Raw genomic sequence first — 20,753 nt, forward strand, 5'->3', positions numbered from 1 at the left:
GTGAGTCAGGCCTGAAGCTTGTTATCCTGTGAAAAATAAACGGCGCCGTGTCTTTGTTAAAGCTTCTGCTTCCTGTTTTCAGGTCATTAAATCCAACCAGCTTCAAAACAAAGTTCTTAGACACATCCAGGTTTTATGTCTGGAGGTTTGATGGTCTAGGGCCAAAGCACCCGATTCCATCCTTTAGTTGTTTCCAATTACTAGCATGGCTGCTGCACACGACACCATGTTCAGACTGCTCTAAATATTCAGCACACAGCCCAACCCGGAAGTGACCCACCAGCAGAAACGTGCCGTTAAGGTGGCTGTTACGACCCGTCTAGGGGTGGCCAGATCATGACAGGAAGGATCCATCCCTTCAGATCCCAAGCAGCCAACACACACAAAGTTAAATATTTGATAATGTTATTTATTTTAAAAAGATGTATTTTTGATTGAGATGTTACAACAAGTGGAGAATATGGCTAATGCTGAATGCTAACCCAAACCAAAGGAAACTATCTGAATATTAACCAACTTAACCTAATTGAAAGTAAATAAACCAAATGACAAAAACTTACCTCCCTAAGAAAAACATGAGAAAACTAAGGAAACAGAACAGCAGCTGAGGATGGAAGGCAGGAAGTCAGCAGCTTTTATATCCGTATAAAAGCCACCAATTGGACATCTCCGTTGTCGCCTTGGAACCAATCAGAGACAGGCACCTGCACACTCATCTTTACATAAGTTAACCACGCCAGTGGTAACAGTGGCTCTGCAGAAATATTTACTGATTATATATATATATATATTTATATATATTTTATTGACTTATGGTGAAAACATTTGAAGACCTGAACAGGATTCAGCGGGTCGTCCCGTCCTCAATGTTCCGTTGTATTGGGATAGTGAATTTCCCAGGGTCCTGCTGGGCCGGAGCCGGGGACGTTACTTTTACTATTATGTTCTTTTTATTTTCTTATTTCTATATTTGAACATCGACCAACATTGAGGGCGGAGATCCTGGTGGTGGAGAAAAGGTCATGCTGTCAGTGTCTTCAGCATTGAGCATGCTGAGGTGAGGGACGTTGGCTCGTTGCTGTGGCGTTAGCAAGAAGGCAACAAAAACATTTTCAATACGTCCAAAAGCCGGAGGAGAGTTTAGCCTTAAAAACAACCAACCTGATCCAGAGAGAAGGTCGAGTTCCGATGGTTCCGTTTGGTTCTGGTTGTACCAAATCAGCGTTACTCGTTGCAGACTCTCCATGTCGGATTCTCATCTGAAGCCGGACTCCAGATTTCCCTAACCCTTACTGGTTACCAGTCTGAAGACGTCCGTCCGTCCAGACCAGAGTTTAGTTCCTCTGTATTCGCTGACAGGAGATGAAACGTTTGCACTGCAGCTGAGTAACGATGTTCATTACCCAGCAGGGCGGGTCGGGGGGGTCGGGGGTGGAGGCAGGAGGGTAACAAGACGCAGCAGCAACTCCACTCTCTGATTGAAGTAGACGCTAACGAGCTCCAGTGGTCGTCAGGCTGTTGCTCTGTGGAGGGGGCTAGCCCCCCCCCCAGGCCCCTCCGGATCAGCAGCCATATAAGCGGGACGCTGCAGTCTTTGCGGTCCGGTTCGGTTCAGGTTGTTCTGCTGCCGGTCTATCGGTGGAAACTCTGCAGTTTTGGTTCTGAGCAGCAGGTAAGCATTGTTTCTTCTGGATCAGAACCAGAACCAGAACCTCCTGGTTCTGGTTTTAATTTGGTTAGTTTGATTTTCTGAAAGCACCAAGTTCTGGTTCTGGATTACTAACCTGGGTTCTGGTCCCTTAAGGTTCTAGTGATTGGATGTTCTGATCAGAAACCTGCGACAAAAATCAAGTTTTTAGTTTCATTTTAATATATATATATATATATATATATATATATAATGAAAATACATATATATATATATATTCATTTTTCTGTCAAATTCTTGAAACTAAATCACCTTGGAAACGGAGCCCGTCCTGCTGGGCCGCGGTGCGACTGAAGGGGGCGCTGTTCGTCAGATCTTCAAGATGAAATAAAAGAAAAACGTTTGATGAACCTGGACCTCATATCCACCGACCCGGGTCACAGAACCGGGTCACAATCAGAAATTGTTTTACGGATAAAGAACTGGACCAACTGGATCCACTGGGAATACTGGGATGGATTTAATAATATGTTGTGGCCAGATTGGCTCAGATGTCTCAGGTTTTCTTGTGTTCCAGGATGTCAGAGATTTTTCCCGGGTCCCGTCTGACCTTCCTGCTCATCTGGCTCCTGGTCCTTCAGTCCTCAGCTTTCCCTCAGCCTCGTCTTCCTCTCAGGTGAGCTCAAGCTCAGGTTGAATCTCTTTAAAACTCGTTTATCCCGTTTCGTCGCTCTAAGGTTTCACCCCTGTGATTCCAGAAATACTGAAGATCCGCAGGAAGCAAAGCGGGACGACTGGGATCTTCTGTTCCCGTCCATCTCCCTCCATGACTGGAACATCCAGATGCTGTCGGCGCCGGCGGACAGCAAGGCCGGTCTGATGGGGGACGCCTGGCTGTTCGCACCGGAGCGTCCGGAGGCCAGGTAGCGGAGCCAGATTCTAAGCCAAACTGTTTAAAACTTCTAGATGAAGTTTTTCTATATACCAACCCGATCAGCAGCTTCTGGTCGCTTCCCTGCCGCCAAACTTCCAGAAGATGAAATGAGGCAAATCGACCCAGAGATACTTTTTCTAGTTCGATTCAATAAAATACCGTAGATGGAGCAGCAGGGGGCGCCAGCATGAGAATCAGACCATTAATCATCATTAGAAGAAGCGCTTAATGTAGACAGAACAACTGAACCCAGATGCAGATGAATGAGTAGAACCGAGCCGGTTTCTGTTCATCCAACATTATTGTTTCTCCGTTTGTCGAGTTTCAAAGTTTTACGTTTAAAGGATTAAAAATTCAGTTTTATTAATTTTTTTCCAGCTTCTTGCAGGTCTGGGTTGTTTCTGTGCTGCCCCCTGGTGTTCAGGAAGCGCTTACCAGTTTCTACCAGCCTGGGTTGGGTCCAAACAGAACCGTCTGCCGGACCGACCCAGCAGACGGAAAATGGACCCGTGCTGGTTGTGTACTCTGGACCAGAACCAGAATATCAATGACTGATTTGTTTTCAGAAATCATCGTTTCCTGTTTATCTGTAAGAAGTTGGCAGAACCAGGTCAAGGTCTGAAGTCTGGTTTGAATCTGGGACCGACCGACCGACCCGCAGCCTTTAGCAGAACCCAGCAGAAGCCGAGTGGCCGGTCCGGTCCGGTCCGGTCCGGTCGTCTTTCTGCAGAAAGAAAATATTATTCTGCTTAGCCAGCACAGACCAGCAGCGCAGCGTCTGATTGGAGGTTTTATTTTTAGTGCTTCAGCCTGTTGAACTTTTCATTTCTGATTCTTCGTTAAAACCTGAAGGGAAAAACGCTGTTGGTTTTCCACCCGCTCCCTCATCACCATGGAAACGCTAGTCTCGTTTTCAGAGGGGCTCATCTCACCGGAACAGAAGTACTTCAAAATAGTGCGTAATATCCGGCCACTGAACTTTGGGGCATTTTGTCTTCTAACCTGCAGGCATCTCATAACTTATTTTACCACAGCAACATGATAGCTGATATTAAAACAGCAAGACAAGGCAGGTAACCATGGCAACTGGCTTTTTTTCCTGCAGTCTGGTCGCGCGCTCATCCGCCATGTTTACTAAGAAATAGTCCCTCTACATGTGACATCAGGTGGAGCTTTACTGTCGTGTTAGTATTTTTCTTTATATTAGTTACAGTTTCTATGTTTCAGTTCGTTAGTTCATTTAGACTTATATTTTCTAATGGGTGAACATTTTAGTTAATGTCTGTTAAATGGTTTATTTATAATCGCTTTTTGTTTGAGGTTCTGCTGATTCAAACCAGCTGGAGCAGGAAACCTGGACCAGCCTTTTGTTTTGAAGGGGGAAACTTGCTTCAAGTTGTTTTTAATTAGTTCATTTTGTCACTTAAATATTCACTTATTATTGTTTCTGCTAAGTAAAAGTTAGTTTTGCTTTCTTTGTTTCATAAGATGCTTTAGTTAATTTTCTATTTATTTGTTCTTTTGTTGTCGTGCCTCCTTCATGTGGTAGATTTAAGTTACTCCACCCTATTTAAGCCTTTTGTTCTTTGTTTGGAGGTCAGTTGACCTCAGTTAAATTGGGCCCAAAATTGTTATTTATTCTTTGACTTATTTTTGCATTAAATCTTTATGTTTTGCTTGCTATTTTTGGAAGAATTAAATTGAACTTTTTCTACTTTGAACACTTTTTTCTCCTCGTTTGAGTCTGGTCCCTCACAATTACACTTACTGCTCCACTTCTGAAAGTAAATCTGTCTTGGCTCACCCTGCTGGACAGGACAAAACGTCCAGAGTCCCTAATTGTCCATGTCGTCTCCAGCGTCTGGCCGGCGCAGTGGGCGTCAGAAGGGGCCCGGATGGTGAAGAGGAACATGGTGGTGGCGGACGACGCCGCCTTCAGGGAGAAGAGCAAACTCCTCACCTCCATGGAGAGACAGAAGTGGCTCAACTCCTACATGCAAAAGCTGCTGGTGGTGAACTCCTGATGTCACCTGGGGCCTCACCTGGGGCCACACCTGGGGCCGTTTGTTGAGTGTTGTAGACGGTGCTTGTTGGTGTGGAGGAGGAGATGACGTCAATAAAGACTGCAAATGTTCTGATGAAAGCTGGTCTGCGGCTCGTGATAACCGACTAACGCTTTATTTCTGCTCTACAGCCGTAGAAGTTCTTCTTACCTGGACGGATCCAAAGCTACAGAACCAGAACTGCGGTTCTCTGTGGATCCAGAGCTGGACCGTCTGAAGTTCTGGCCGCAGCCTCCTGGATGTAGAAAGATTTCTGGCAACATGTTCTTTTATTCTCCATGATTTCTGCTGTGAGAATTTCGTCGCTCTAGTCTGACCCCTGGTGTTCAGCCTCTAGTATTGACACATTTAGTCTTGCTAATTTTCCATTTTCCATCCCAAACGTTTCCAGAGGTTGATCAGGTCCGTTTGGAGCTCAGACATTCGGTCCACAGGTTCTGGTTCTGACTCCATCAGGAAATAAAACCTCCATTTTTCAGACATGAAAATAAAATGTTCAGATATTCTGACATTCATTCCTCCCCAGATGAAATATTTATTTCTGTTCAAAACATTCAGAACCTCCATCTACCAAACTTCTTCCTTCCACTCAGCTTTCCACAGTCATGCTGGGATCCCGCTTCTCCAGCAGTGACCCGCAGTCAGTCGTAGTTTCCCAGAATCCGACCAGAACCGAACATTTCTGGAGTAAAGTCCTGTTTTCTGGGTTTGACATCAGAATCACATCAAAATGGATGCAGTTCAGTTCTCATGGTGATCGCCACGGCACCAGAAGACCAGCTGACGTATCGATACGTTGAGGTTTCTGACCAGCAGAGGAACCGGTTCTGATCCAAACGCCGCTCCACTCTCCATCAACACCAACAGCTCCTCCCCTACAGCGGGACGAAGACCCGCCGCCGCAGCTGCCGCATCAGCAGCCGCAGCCGCTTCCTGTTGGCCAGGCGCCGCGCCGCTTTGTGCCGCAGCAGCAGCCGCTCCGCCTGCAGGAGGCGCTCTAAAGCCGGGGGGGCTGCAGGCGGCCCTCGGGCCCCAGCCTGCAGCCGGGGACGCCACACCTGACGGACGGAGGGAACAGAGAAGACAGGAGACCTGCAGGCCGGATTGTCCTCTGACCTCTGACCCCGGAGACTCTCGGTTTCCTGGAGAGGAGGAAAAGTTGTTCTCCATGATTCCAGTTAATAAAGGAATAAAGTATTCACACCGTGATAACTGAGTCTCTGACATGACTGAGGATGACCTTTAACCTCAGCAACATGAGCGACCCGTTAAGCACCTGGTCAGTTCCGCTTGCAGCCACCAGGGGGGGCTCTGGCTGCTTTTCTACACTTTGATTATTAGGAGAAAACAAGGAAAGCTGAAGACAATTTTTGTACCACAGTAATCTTAAAATGCTCGAAATGGATGAAGAAACTCATACAATATTTTCAGATCAATATTTCAGATTTTCATGAATAAATCCAATCAAAAATAAAAACAGATTAATTCATTTTATCTGGGTTTACATATGTCTAAGTATACACACCCACACACTGATATGCGTTAGCCTCAATTTACATATTAGAGCTAACGTTCACTCATATTTCTACATCTTGTGAAAATGACCTCCTTATATTTCCTTTTAAATTGTATTAAATTTTGACTTTGCTTTAACTCCTCATTTAACTTGTTCCACATTTTTACCCCATGAATTGAGATACAAAAACTCTTCTTTTGTTCATAAACTATGAATCTTTAAGTTTCAGTTTCAGTTTTATCTCATAAAAACATGTTATGTCTGAGATCAGGCAGAAGTTTATTAGATGCCTTAAACATAATTTGAGCAATTTTAAATTCCACCAGATCTTCAACTTTAACAATTCTACATTTTAAGAAAACAGGTTTGTGTTCCCATAATAACCAAGATTATTTATGATTCTAAAGTTTCTGTCAGACACTCAGTGGATGTAAAAACTTTTGTAATTAATTCCCCAAACCTCTGAACAATATGTTAAATATGGCAAAATCAGAGAGTTAAATCGAATATGAAGTGGTTTATTATTCAGAACATGTCTAGCTTTGGCCAGGACTTAGTTTATTCTGTAAATGTTTAATATGAGATTTCCAACTGATTCTGTCATCTATCATTACACCCAGAAACATATTAACATAAACCCTTTCTAGAGGTTTAAGGTGAGCCCAACCTTGACCCTTGACCCAGGCTGCAGAGTTCAGCCCATTAATGGCAGCATTTAAAGCAACAGGCAGTAAAGAGTGGCAGGACAGACTAGACTATTGTCCATGTCTGTCCGGGTCCTATCAGTGTTGAGCTGCGGACTTAGATCTTCTGAGGGTCAGCTGCTTCCTGCACACTTGCTCAAGCCTGTCACGATAACAAATTTTGCTGAACGATTAATTGTCTCAAAAATTATTGCGATAAACGATAATATTGTTTGAAGACCTTTTTACACTGATTTAATGGAAATGATGTAATAATGCATGTGATTTCCTGCCAAAGATAGATACACTTTATTTTCAAAATAATATTTAACACTGGAAATGATAAACTAAATAAACAAAACAACCAAAAATAAAATGGATTCTCAGTCTCCATTAACAAAAATGTACTTGAATTAAAAACTAAACAACATAAAGCCAAAGTGGAAATAAATACTGCATTCAACCAAAAGAGTGCAGATTATGAAGTCTGTATATTATGTTGCCCTTCAGTAATAATTAGATTTAAATAGAGAAGATGGGCACATCGACTACCTGATGCAATAATTCACACTACATGATTTTTTGCTCCTATTTTTCCCCTTATGACAATCTTAAAACGTTGGTCTTTCTAAGATTGTCGCTTGCGATTTCATAACCGATCATCCTGTAGTGTGTGGTGTGTTACGGTAGATCGTTGTTGCCAGTCGGGAAATCAGACTGGGAGCTTTAAAGCAGCCTGTTGAATGTGACAGGCAGCCAATCAGAAAGCGCGGATTCTCCTCCGCGCTTTCTGAGGGGAAATTACGGAGGGGAATCCCAAACAGCTGACACAGCGCAACACGAAGTCCAGCGGACATTGGAGATGATATGTGGAAACAACATTAATGTTTATTCAACATGCAAAGAATATAGAAATGACAAGAGGAGGAGTTGGAGCGAAATTGCTACCGCAGTTGATAAACCCGGTAACTTTTCAGCTGTTCTTCGTTAACGTGACGTAAATAGGTTCTAATGATTTTCATTCAGTCAGGACTTTACGCTGACACTAGCCACATGCATTGCAGGTAGATTGTAGTAACGCATTGATTAATGCCTGGTTTTAAAATTAGTTCACTGAACTTGTAGCCATTATTTTGTGCCCATTGTTGGACACCACACGGCAGGACCGAACCCGATGGAACCGTTAATGTGTGGGTCTGTCAGGTTTTGAAAATGGGCCGACAATCGGCCAACAGCTCTAAGATCGTGTAGTGTGCGCTGGGCTTTACACTGAGGAAATGAGGTCAGAGGTCAGTGGAGAGCACCGGAGTTGAGCCTTTTTTCATTCAGTGTCATCAACAGAAAGAGAAAAAGGCCGCAAGAAACGATAAAGCCGATAATTAAACACTGGCTGTCTACTTCCTGCTGTGTGGAAGGTTCTGGTTGTGTTGGTTTGTAACGAGTTGATTACCAGATTTCTACAGCAGAAACTGCAAGGGCTGAAAACTGGGTGTCGACACTTTAACGCTGTGTACCTGCGTGATGGGCAATCTCATCAGCAACTGCTCCAGCTGGGCCATCCCCTGGTTGCCATGGTGACACATCCCCAGTCCCCTTAAGGACGTGGCGGATTGGGGACCGGCGTGACGACGGTCTGCCACGCTGTCCTGCAGAGACACAGACCTGATGAGTTGAGCAGCAGAACCCGGGTTCTGGTACCGGTACCGAGTGGAACCAACCCACCATCCAGGTCCAGAAGACGTCCTCGACCCGTCTCCAACTCAGGTACGCCTCCAGGACGTCACAGAGCTGCTGGACGCACACGCTGTCCTGCAACAGGAAGAAGGAGGAGTAAGGAGTCCAACTTCCTGTCTGCTTCTTACCCGGAACCAGAACCGGCCGACAAGACAGAAGGTGCAACAATCACCACAGACACCAACCATCCGACCCACATCAGTTCAGGTACCAACGGTTCTGATGAGGCGACCAGGAAGCCAGCAGCAGCGCTCTGGCTAACCCAGTTCTAACCGCTCCAGCCAGAACCGCTGGGAGGAAACCAGGTGCCTCCTGGGGAAGGAACCCTAATCACGCCATCGTGGCGTGATTAGGGATCTCACCCCCACAGAACTGGTACCAGTTCAGTTTCAGCCTCTACTCATGGATCTTGACCCAAACCATGAAGGAGACTCTGGGACAGAACCAGAGGAGACTGCTATGGTTCCCAAGCAGCAGAACCAGAAGCAGGTCCAAACACACAGTTCTGACACAGAAACATTATTTCCTTCCTTTAATTTATCACCAGGCTGAAATTGCACTTTAGATCAGCGGAGCTCAAGTCCAGTCCTGGAGAATTCCCATCCTGCAACTTTCAGATGCTTCCTTGCTCCAACACACTGGATCAAATGAATGACTTGTTACCAGGCCTGTTCAAAGCTGACCCCGGTCTGCTGGAGTAAGGATCCAGTGGCTCTTGAGGCCTGGACTTGAGCTCTCCTGCTTTAGATGCTTTAAACAAACCTCTGTCAGCGCCGCAGAGCTTTGGCCAGCAGGGGGAGCCGGAGAGCAAACCTGGCTGGTGGAAAGTACCTGAGGAAGAAATAGTGAAGTTATAGCTCACCTGTTGTTCAAAACTACTTATTGATTTTCTGACTAATATTCAGCTGCCTCTTCATCATGGCGGCAGCAGTTCCCTGCTCCACCCGCCTCGCCTGCTGGTGTTGGTCAGACGCCCCAACAGGGGGCGCCGGTGCACGGCCGCTGTGGCTACTATCCAGAGTGGGAATTATGCGCTTTGCTAGTGCGAGCCCTTTAGCATTCTCCATGAAGGAGAGCCTGGTTCCTCCCACACGGACCCGCCCGGTCCTGTTCCTGCTGACGGTTCTGGTCCAGCGTATGAAGCCCAACATGCAGTTCCTCAGAACATCAGATCCATAACCAGGATTTTAGTCCAGAAACACGTACCTACAGAGCAGAACCTCCAGGTTCTGGTCAGGTTCTGCTCTGGCAGTACGCTGCAGCAGAGATGGTACGGCTCCCCACCGGTTCTCATGCCATTCACACACCTGTCCACTAGGCGGCACATTGGGTGAAACTTCAAAATGGCCGTCAGTCCAGTTCTGTAAGAGTTGGTTGCAACGCCTTAAACTTTTGGCCAAAATCCGACAGAAGTTATTGATATTTCCTGTCCAGTGGCGAATGATTGGCGAATGATTGGCATTTGAACACATCATGTGGATACTATGGATTAATGGACACAGCACAGCCTGAAGCAGTCACCCAATAACCTTCACTGTGTCCTCTGAGTGGGCGGGGCTTAAGTGATGTCATCAAACTACTACACACAGAGGGACAGCGCCCCCCAGAGGACATGTGTCTCCTTACATCGTGCAGCGCTCGCGTCCGTCCTCCCGCGGTGGACAGCAGCGTCCGTCCCTGGTGCCTCAGACGTCCCATCAGCCACTGCAGCGTCCTCAGCGAGACGCTGTCCGGCCCGGCGGGTTTTAAAGTTCTGGTTCTGGTCGTTGCCGGGCCGGTGTCCAACAGCGTGCGGTCCAGCTCGGCGACCTGACCCGCCAGCAGCTTCTCCAGAACCCCCTGGGCCAGCAGCCAGCCCAGCGCCAGCAGCGGGTCGGAACCGGAGCCACCGGACCCTCCCGATGTCAAGTCGCCATGGTAACCGCTCTGCCAAAGGCCCACCGCCACCAGCTCCCTGCTCCCTGGAGGGAAACAGAATCGGGTCAGGGCCGGTCCAAACGGACTTCCAGTTACATCCGAGACCCGACCCAGTTCCGACCTGGTTCTGACTCGGTTTTGACCCAGTTCTGACCTTGCAATAAGGATGAAGAGCAGACTGACCTCCCGTCGACTGGCAGATGGTATCAGAGGAAATGACCCCTGACCTCTGAAGGATGTTGGAGAGCAGCAGCCAGAAGGAATCCTGCAGGAAAACAAGCAGCAGGTCCAGTTATCAGAACCAGAACCAGCAGGTTTCATTCAGGTCCAGTTATCAGAACCAGTCAAAGCCCGATGATATGAAGAGAGCAGTCAGTGTAATATCCCAGTATTATTATTATTGTTGTTAATTATTATAGTTATTATTACTGCCAATAATTCAGCAGAAATTTCTTCATCTTGAGTTTAGACACTGATTGTTATTTTAAAGCAGTTTTGAACATTTTTATTAAGCATGAAGGAAATGTGAAGCAGATGCACATGAAGAGCTGCTGGTGTTCCTCAGGCTCAGAACAGGGTCAGAACCGGGTCAGAATCAGGTCAGAACCGGGTGAGAACCAGGTGAGAACCGGGTGAAAACCAGGTCAGAACTGGGTCAGAACCGGGTCAGAAATAGTTCTGACCCGGGTCAGAAATAGTTCTGACCCGGTTCTCACCCGGTTCTGACCTGGGTCAGTACCGGGTCTGACCCGGAATTGTCAGAACCGGGTCAGAACTGTTCTGACCCGGTTCTGAAATGGGTCAGAACCGGGTCCCTGTTTGTTCTGCATTGACGAGACGAAAGGGGTAGCAGAGTTTGCACCTTCAAATTTAAAGTGCTGAGGGGGAAACAATAACCTGATCAACTAATGCTTGAGCTTAATCAATTATCAGTAATTGATTACTGACACTCCAATCAGGTATTTTGCAGCCGATTCCAGTCACACGAGGGCCGATCATTGCTCATCTTCCTGGGTTGGCTGTACATTTTTCACTTTAAATATAAATCCTACTATGTGATCTGGCAAAATGGAAAAATGATCCAGTAATAAATTCAACTAATTTAGACATAAAACATGCAAAATACTTGCAGACTAAAAACAGCAGCTATTCAGTGAAAAGGACTGAAAAACCTGCAATCAGTAAAATAATATTTAACATTAAGACTCTCAGCCATAAATTATTCATGAGTAGGCCTGTCACGATAGCAAATTTTGCTGAGCGATTAATTGTCTCAAAAATTATTGCGATAAACGATAATATTGTTTGAAGATCTTTTTACACTGATTTAATGGAAATGACGTAATAATGCATGTGATTTCCTGCCAAAGATAGATACACTTTATTTTCAAAATAATATTTAACACTGGAACTGATAAACTAAATAAACAAAACAACCAAAAATAAAATGGATTCTCAGTCTCCATTAACAAAAAATGTACTTGAAAAAAAAAAATAAACATCATAAAGTAAAAGTGGAAATAAATACTGCATTCAACCAAAAGAGTGCAGATTATGAAGTCTGTATATTATGTTGCCCTTCAGTAATAATTAGATTTAAATAGAGAAGATGGGCACATCGACTACCTGATGCAATAATTCACACTACATGATTTTTTGCTCCTATTTTTCCCCTTACAACAATCTTAGATCGTTGGTCTTTCTAAGATTGTGTGGTGTGTTACGGTAGATCGTCGTTGTTGCCGCTCTGATCTAAATCAGGGTTTTTCCCCGACTGGGATCTTAACGCAGCCTGTTGAATGTGACAGGCAGCCAATCAGAAAGCGCGGATTCTCCTCCAGCTTTCTGAGGGGAAATTACGGAGGGGAATCCCAAACAGCTGACACGGTGCAACCCGAAGTCCAGCGGACATTGGAGATGATATGTGGAAACAACATTAATGTTTATTCAACATGCAAAGAATATAGAAATGACAAGAGGAGGAGTTGGAGAGAAATTGCTACCGCAGTTGATAAACCCGGTAACTTTTCAGCTGTTCTTCGTTAACGTGACGTAAATAGGTTATAATGATTTTCATTCAGTCAGGACTTTACGCTGACACTAGCCACATGCATTGCAGGTAGATTGTAGTAAAGCATTGATTAATGCCTGGTTTTAAAATTAGTTCACTGAACTTGTAGCCATTATTTTGTACCCATTGTTGGACACCACAAGACAGGACCAAACCTGATGGAACCGTTATACCTAGGATTTCTGTCGACTAATGTGTGGTCTGTCAGGTTTTGAAAATGGGCCGACAATCGGCCGACAGCTCTAAGATCGTGCAGTGTGCGCTGGGCTTTACACTGAGGAAATGAGGAAGGGAGGGTCAGTGGAGAGCACCGGAGTTGAGCCTTTTTTCATTCAGTGTCATTAACAGAAAGAGAAAAAGGCTGGAAGAGACGATAATGCCGATAATTAAAATGACGTCGGTAGTTTTAATTTATCGTACGATTAATCGATTTATCGTTTATCGCGACAGGCCTATTCATGAGTCAAATAAATCTCACAACACAGAGATCAAATAACGTCAAGTAGAAAAGGAAACATTTGTTAAAGTCAAAAGCATCAAAATAAATAATCTTGAGTTACTGAATCAAAACTTCCTGATGGCATGGCTAGTTGAGTAATACTGGTTCTGATTGGCTAGCTGAGTAATACTGGTTCTGATTGGTTGGTTCTGACCGAGTTCAGTAATTCTACAGCATGCCTGGAGGAGGCAGAGATCGATCGATTATTTATCAGAGATTATCTGTCTTATGTTAGGATATAGCAAAAGTTTTACTAATATGTAAAATCAGTTTCAGTTCCCTGCTGCAGCTCAGCAGCTGCTCGCTGTGACAGTTCTGTGAAATATCACCACCAGTAGCGGCGGTCCATCAGCGGGAGCAGAACCAGCGTCTCACTCCGCAGCTCCAAGACTTGAGTTATTGTTGGGGTTATTTATTTAGCTTTGTGACTGTGTTGGTAGCTGTGCTGCTCTACCTGCTGACTGATCGCTCCAGACGTCTTTTTCCTCCTGACTGAGCCTGGGTGTAGCCATACTCCGCTTAGTGCTGGTTTTTCCATAGCAACACGCAAACGTTCCCGTTCACTCTGAGCATTAAAGTTTGCCACCACATCGCTTGGGGTTTGTTGCTGCGCGCCTGGGCAGCGAGAAGGAAAGAGGAGACCAGCTGCAGGCTGAGAAGTGAGATACGACTGATCGGTTTTGGTGATCGGCGATCAACGATCACACACTTTTTCACAGAAACCTGCCGATTATGATCTGTGGTCGATCGATCGGCACAGCTCTAGAATTATCAATGTCGTGACCATTGACTATTACTAATAATGATTTCCAGGCATATTGTCAATTTAATCTGCAGTGATGTGAAAATTATTTCCCAGATGAAAGCTGAATAAATCACCCAACAATTATTCCTTTGTGTTTCATTTATTGAAACATGTAAACTAACCGCCATCGATCCTGAAATGATTTAATCAGCTCTAATAACAATTATTAATATTTATGCCACTAACATTATTCCCACCACAATGAGCTAAAATCACCATGATGGGTTTATTATTATGTAACATTGATCAGGCTGATAACCAAGAGCACCTGCTTTTACGGTATTATATCAATAACATTACCGTATTTTCCGCACTATAAGGCGCACCTTCAATGAATGGCCTATTTTAAAACTTTTTTCATATATAAGGTTCATAGAATAGACACTACAGTAGAGGCTGGGGTTACATTATGCATCCATTAGATGGAGCTGCGCTAAAGGGAATGTCAACAAAACAGTCAGATAGGTCAGTCAAACTTTATTAATAGATTACAAACCAGCGTTCTGAAAACTCTGTTCATTCCCAAAATGAATAAACAGCTGTTTTATTATTTTCCCCAAGGTAAAGTAAGTGACGTGGTATTTTTGTGACACAGTTTATCTTTTAACAACAGCAAGGTGTAACATATAGTGGAGGGGAACTTTTCCTCGCTTCAATAAACACGTAAAAAACAGTCTGATACTGTTACGGTAAATCAAATCACAATATAGATCCACTTCCGCTATAACCATTGATTGGTTCATGTTAAATTCTCTGCTGCTGCTCTGTTCCCATGTTCTACTGCGTCACTGATCGCCTTGAGCTTAAACTCTGTGTCGTAAGCGTGTCTCTTAATAGGAGCCATTTTGGGGTCTTTACACAAAACCAAAGCCTGCACCGCTGGGTTTCTTCTTCCACGAGGGAAAATGAAGTCGGCGGCTGCTTACTGTAGTTGCGAGACCTGCTGTGGCTCAATATTGGTCCATATATAAGGCGCACCGGATTATAAGGCGCACTCTCGGCTTTTGAGAAAATTGAAGGCTTTTAGGTGCGCCTTGTAGTGCGGAAAATACGGTACATTATTTAATTTATACAACCGAATAAAACATTATTTTTATCATTTTTACCCCCCAATAAGTTCAAACCCGACCTGTCGACCTTTGCCCCATGTCTTCCTTCTCACAACCCGCTTTCCTGTCAGTGAAATGAAAAGCTGCTTGACCTCTGACCTGAGCTCATAACTAGTTTGCCATGTTGGAGGGATGATGGCAATAAATGTGACGCAGCAGAGAATCAGAAAACATACCAATGCTCTTTCAGCCGATATGAATCGTCTTCTCATGAAACGATTCAGCTGGCTGGAGGAAAGACATCCACTGACTTCAAGGAAGCCATCACGGCCGCTGCAGTCTACACCACATTAATGGCAGCTCTGGGCTCCCGTACAGCCCAATGCCTCCAGCTGCAGCTGAGCATGCTCCTAGGAAGGGGTCTGTCTGGACCTGAGCCAGTTCTGTTGGGTTCTGTCTGGACCTGACCCGGTTCTGTTGTTCTGGAGGACTTCTCCACTGTCTTTGCTGTCGTCTCAGAATACACAGGGTCTGCAGATAAGTTGCAGGTAAGCTGTGGTTGTCGTAGCAACAAGGAGAAGAAACAGGGGCAGAGGGCACTGGCTCAAGCACCTGGTCCGGTTCCCTCGGTGAGCCGGCGCTTTGTCCTTGAAACACTTGCTGTTTGGTGTATCAAGTCTTTTCAAGTCCAAGTCAAGTCCAAAGTCTTATTTTATGATGTCTAAAGTTACTAAATTAGTGAGTCAAGTCTGAGTCACATGACTCAAGTCGTGATAAGCTCTTTGATAAAAAAAAATTAACTCGATTCTTTGCTCAGGAATCCTTCTAGAGCCGGAAACTTGTTTAATCTGACAAGGATCTAGAAACGATGCAGATGAAGGAAGTTAGATTTTGAAATGAAATAACGTTCTGAAATTTTAACTTAAAGTCATGACCTTGGTTTAGTGTTTGTCTAAACTGTTTCCTGTTTTGCATTAATTGCTTGCCATACTACGTTCAGTAAATGTTGGCCCTGTAGGGCTTCCATAGTTTCTGGGCATCAGGTTATTTACAATGTCTATCTTTTACTGTCTTCACGGCGCTGCAATAAACATGTGCCTGTATTATTAGCAGGTACTAGCCGAACCGAGCGGAACCACAAACAAAACCGTGTTGAGCCCACCTCGGGTCCTCCTCCAAACTTGGCCCGTCGGAAAGCGTCCGGCGCGGGGACAGGATCCACACCGAGCCCCGCCAGCAGCCGGCAGAGAGCTCCGATCACCCGCCTCACTTCCACACTTCCAGCCGCCTTGCTGCGTTCCATTTCGGCCTCGGAATCCACGGAAACACGGGGCCGGACCCACAGACACTACAGGCTCCGCGGAGCATCAGAACCGTTTTGAGTTCTTCTTCTTCTTCTTGTTTAAATTTATTGGCGGTTGGCAAAAAAACGTTGGGTGAGCATTACTGCCACCAACTGGTAAGGAGTGTGGACCACATGACAAAACAAACACAAAAAAACCACTATATCCTATTATATAACTTACTCTGTTTCAAAAAATCAAATATAGCCTGATATCTTCTGCTTCCCGAGTCCTTAAATCAACAATATCAAATTTCATTTTCATATTACTAAGGTTTCTTATTAACTTGTTTCTCTGAAACAGATAATTCCTCCAACTTAACATAACATGCTCCAATGTCTCATCTTCCCCAGTCACATTTCCCTGTCTGATGTTTCCCTATCAAAAATAGTGATCTATTTAGACCAGTGTGTCCAATCCTAAGTCGTGATATAATTGTCTCTTCTCTCCTATTTCTTTCTGTTTTTCTCATTTGTCCAATTCTCTTTTGGATTTTATAAAACCACCTTCCTTTCTTTTCTTCTATCCATAACTTTTGCCACCTCTCTTTTGTTTTCTGTTTAATTATACCCTTTATTTCTGTTATACTAAAACTAACATTAATATCTATCCTTACCTGATTGGTACTCTCCTTAGCCATCCTGTCTGCCATTTCATTCCCCTTAATCCCATGATGTGCTGGAACCCAAACAAAATTTACTGTTAGCCCCATCATGTTGATTCTGTAAAGCGTTTGTTGTATTTCAATTAATATATCTGGTCTACTTTCTGACTGATTATTTTGCAAACTGACTAATGAAGAACTAGAATCTGAGTAAATGATAGATTTTAATGGTCTGACCTCTTCCACCCCTTGAACTGCTAAAAACAAAGCTAGCATTTCTCCTGTATACACCGATACTCCATCACTAATCCTTTTCCCTGCCTTTATTTGAAACTGTGGCACAATAAATGCTATCCCTACCCTAGTGTATTTTTGATGCATCGGTGTATATTTGTATATAGTTATAATATTTATTTAAGTATCCTTGTACTATATATTTATTCATAATGTGATGTTTATCTTTGTTCTTCTTTTCTAATAATGAAAAATCAACTTCAGCATCAGGAAGTATCCAAGGTGATACTGCAGGTAATGGAACTGTCTGACATATATCTAACTGATTTCAATGAATTTCATTAACTTTAGAGTTTATTATCCATCCAAAGCTCTTTAACTGTTTCTTTTCCTTTTCTCATCCAGGTTTAAGCACCTCTAATGTTGGATGATCATTTCTTTGTCCCTGTAAATTTGACCAGTAGTTTAAAGATATTTGATCCCTTCTAACTTTAAGAGGCATTTCTCCCATTTCAACCTGTAATGCTGCTGTTGAAGATGTTTTAAACAGTGTTGTATAGTAAAGAAGTAAAAACACTTCACTACGTTACTTAAGTATATTTTGGAGTACTTCATACTTTCCTCGAGTATGAAAATTTTTGATAACTTTCACTTTTACTTCACTATATTTCCGAACTTAATTGCGTACTTTTACTCCGATACATTTTCAATGTGTGGTTTAGTTACTCGTTACAAAAAAGCGAGAGAGAGAAACGCAAGTGTTTTGACCCCACCTACTGATTAGCAAGCAGGCTACCGAACAAAGTCGGTAGCCTGCTTGCCTGGGCTTGTTCATCACCACCAATAGGATACACCTGTTTCGCTTCTCCCATTAAACACAAAGCAAATCTCGCAATCAGCAGCAGCCACATGGAGGAGGAGACGGAGACCACAACGACTGCAACTACGTCGGACACGGCTCCATGGGAACCACCAGCTGGTGATGAGAGCCCATGGCCTTATTTAAACACAATACACTCTTTCGTGGGTGTTAAAGATTCGTCGTACCGCATGCAGTTTATGTTATTCCTGCCCAAAGATGTGGAAATTCTTACAAAAACTCCCCATCCAACTTGAAGAAACACATCGAGGTAACTTCTTATGAAATGGTTATAATCCTCCTGTTTCAGTAACTATAGCTTGGTCACTAGGCACTACTGTATTGTGAAATCTTGAGCATAAATGAACTTTGTTTGGCATTGTTTCAGTTCCATACGTGGTGTATTTAGCTTAGGCCTAATGTTGACTGTAGCAGGTTACCTAGACTCCTCTGTTCAAGGGGGGACGGAAGCCATAGCGATAGCAATTTAGACTAAATTTAACGAATATAGGAAAGGCATGCAAGTTCAAAACCAGGTTTACAGATGCCAATAAACTGCATTTCCCTCCCAATTCTTTTTTTCTTTTGCATAATGACCAGTTGTGTGCACCACCTACTGACTGTAGCATTGACTGATTCACTGATTTGTGAAGTAGAGTAATCATAACAGATCTTTTTCTTCATGTTGGCCGCATTTTCTGTACTATTTATTTTTCTCATTTTCAGCACTGACCTTACTTGAAGGGAAAACTTAAGGCTTACAAAAACTTTGTATTTTCTGTCCTGGAGGGTATACTAAGAAGCTGGTTCAGTTGTAAAGCAGGTTAAGTTAACCTTGTGCTATAGGTAAAGCACCTAATTTTCTTAACTAAATGATGCCTGCAGGTATATCTATTAGCAGGTTTAATTTTGCCTGCACTTGGTTGTGTACATTATTTTAAGTGTATTTGACAAGTTTACCAAAATATAAAAAATGTCATTCAAACTGCATTTGCCTTGTTTTACTTTTTACTTGTACTTTTCATTACATTACTTGAGTACATCCATTTTTACAGTAATTTCCATACTTAAGTACAAGACGTTTCAGATACTTTAAGACTTTAACTCAAGTAACATTTCAGTCAGTGACTTGGACTTTTACCAAAGTCATATTTTGGAGAGGTACTTATACTTTTACTTGACTCTGAGATTTCAGTACTTTATACAACACTGGTTTTAAAAGCACCAGTAAATATTCTTAAAGCCTGATGTTGGATAGTATTTAACTTATGGAGGTTTGTATCTGCTGCCGAGTTATAAACTATACATCCATAATCCAAGACTGAATTAACCCCGTATAAATTGCTTTTAACCGTTTTGAGTTCAGAATTCCTTCCTGATTTCTATTGGCAGTTGGCAAAAACCGTAAAGTATCATTACCGCCACCTAGTGGTATGGAGTGTGATAGATCTATCTATCTATCTATCTATCTATCTATCTATCTATCTATCTATCTATCTATCTATCTATCTATCGATATAGATATAGATAGTAATATATAGATATACTGTAGATAGTAATATATAGATATAGATAGTAACCTCCTCCCAGTGACAGAGTCTCACTGAGGAAGAAACTGCATCAGGTTTTCTGTCACTTTAATATTTCTACTATAACTAATGTGTATTTGCATATAAACTAAGTCAGTAGAGTTTCATTTACACTTGTTATAGCTTTGAGCCATGAGGCAGATAGATGTTGGGCATCCATCTCTGTAGACAGTCAGGATCCTGCCTGTAGTTTGCCTCCCATACGCCAACATTATGTTTCCCAGGGGACATTGCTGCCTCCTTGGTCAAATGCTTTGATCAGATCTGTGTTCAGGATCTCCACACGCAAAGAAGTCAGACTTGCTGACACATTCCAGCCAATCCTTCCGTACTTTAGCCAACACGTACTCCAAGCTATCGAACCCAGAGTGAGGGCATGGCGCCAAGCTGAGATTTTTTAGTATGTAGCTCTCATGTTCAGTTTGAGACCATTGGAAAGCTTCAGAGAATTTTGCAAGAATCAAGATGATCAGAACTTAGAAGCTAGAACCACTAGAACCCTCTGAGATGTTCCTCAGTACCAGAACAGCTCAGATGGAGCGTCAGGATCAGGAATGTGTTCCCAGATCTTCCAGCTGTCCTAGATGGAGAGGAGCGTCCTCACAGCAACGTGCCGCGTCTTTATCTAGGCAGACAAGTTGCTTTTCCCTCTAGGAATCACCATGGCAACGTGAAGCCGAGCCGCACCATGAGTGCTTCGGTTCATCCTGAGGAAGGTGAATGTTGGGAGGAATAATGCCACCATCCGTGACCTTCATCAGGTCAGCGACTGAGAGCATTCATCCAAAAATCTCAACATCATGAAGCGCAACATGAATCTGATTTCAACCAGCAGGGGGCGCAGTCCTCCACTTCTCCCGGGTTTCCCTGCAGTGGCCTGATGAGACGGTCTGGGGCACAACATAAAAACCACAGAGCAGAACCAGAACCAGAGGACCTGAGAGGTCTGGAAGGTTCTGGAATGTTATATTTGCAATAATAATAATAATAATAACAACAATTATTATTATTATTACCGTATTATTAGTCCTATTCATTAGCTTTCTTTAACAGACTTATTTTCCTTGTTATTAGCCTTATTTATTAGTATTATTACCCATATTATTATTAGCTTTGTTATCATTAATTAACCTTATGATCAGCATTAGCATCATGTGCATGCTAACATGGACTGAATCTGGCCGGGATTGGAACTCACAACCTTC

The 20,753-nt window shown here is 43.5% G+C and overlaps 2 protein-coding genes across 4 annotated transcripts; one reads left to right on the forward strand and one right to left on the reverse strand.

The window, feature by feature from the left end:
- Positions 1-152: 152 nt before the first annotated feature.
- pth2 (parathyroid hormone 2) lies at positions 153-4,725 on the forward strand. Its single transcript, XM_032548016.1, has 4 exons — positions 153-1,672; positions 2,226-2,324; positions 2,407-2,571; positions 4,441-4,725. The coding sequence occupies exons 2-4, from the start codon at positions 2,227-2,229 to the stop codon at positions 4,604-4,606; spliced, it is 429 nt and encodes a 142-aa protein (XP_032403907.1). The 5' UTR covers positions 153-1,672; position 2,226; the 3' UTR covers positions 4,607-4,725.
- Positions 4,726-8,406: 3,681 nt separating this feature from the next.
- On the reverse strand, positions 8,407-16,487 carry LOC116709471 (tubulin epsilon and delta complex protein 1-like). 3 transcript variants are annotated; one of them, XM_032548013.1, is made up of 4 exons: positions 16,082-16,487; positions 10,679-10,760; positions 8,567-10,539; positions 8,407-8,490 (listed from the first exon to the last, which is right to left on the reverse strand). In XM_032548013.1, exons 1-3 carry the CDS (start codon positions 16,220-16,222, stop codon positions 10,061-10,063), a joined length of 702 nt encoding a protein of 233 aa, XP_032403904.1. In that variant the 5' UTR covers positions 16,223-16,487; the 3' UTR covers positions 8,407-8,490; positions 8,567-10,060. The 3 variants fall into 3 exon arrangements, with proteins under 3 accessions (XP_032403904.1, XP_032403906.1, XP_032403905.1); XM_032548015.1 differs by lacking the exon at positions 16,082-16,487 and adding an exon at positions 13,520-13,908; XM_032548014.1 differs by lacking the exon at positions 8,407-8,490 and having other exon boundaries at positions 8,563-8,653; positions 9,341-10,539.
- Between the last annotated feature and the right edge of the window lie 4,266 nt (positions 16,488-20,753).

This window comes from Xiphophorus hellerii, chromosome 19 (assembly GCF_003331165.1).
Source record: "Xiphophorus hellerii strain 12219 chromosome 19, Xiphophorus_hellerii-4.1, whole genome shotgun sequence".
Taxonomy (NCBI): domain Eukaryota; kingdom Metazoa; phylum Chordata; class Actinopteri; order Cyprinodontiformes; family Poeciliidae; genus Xiphophorus; species Xiphophorus hellerii.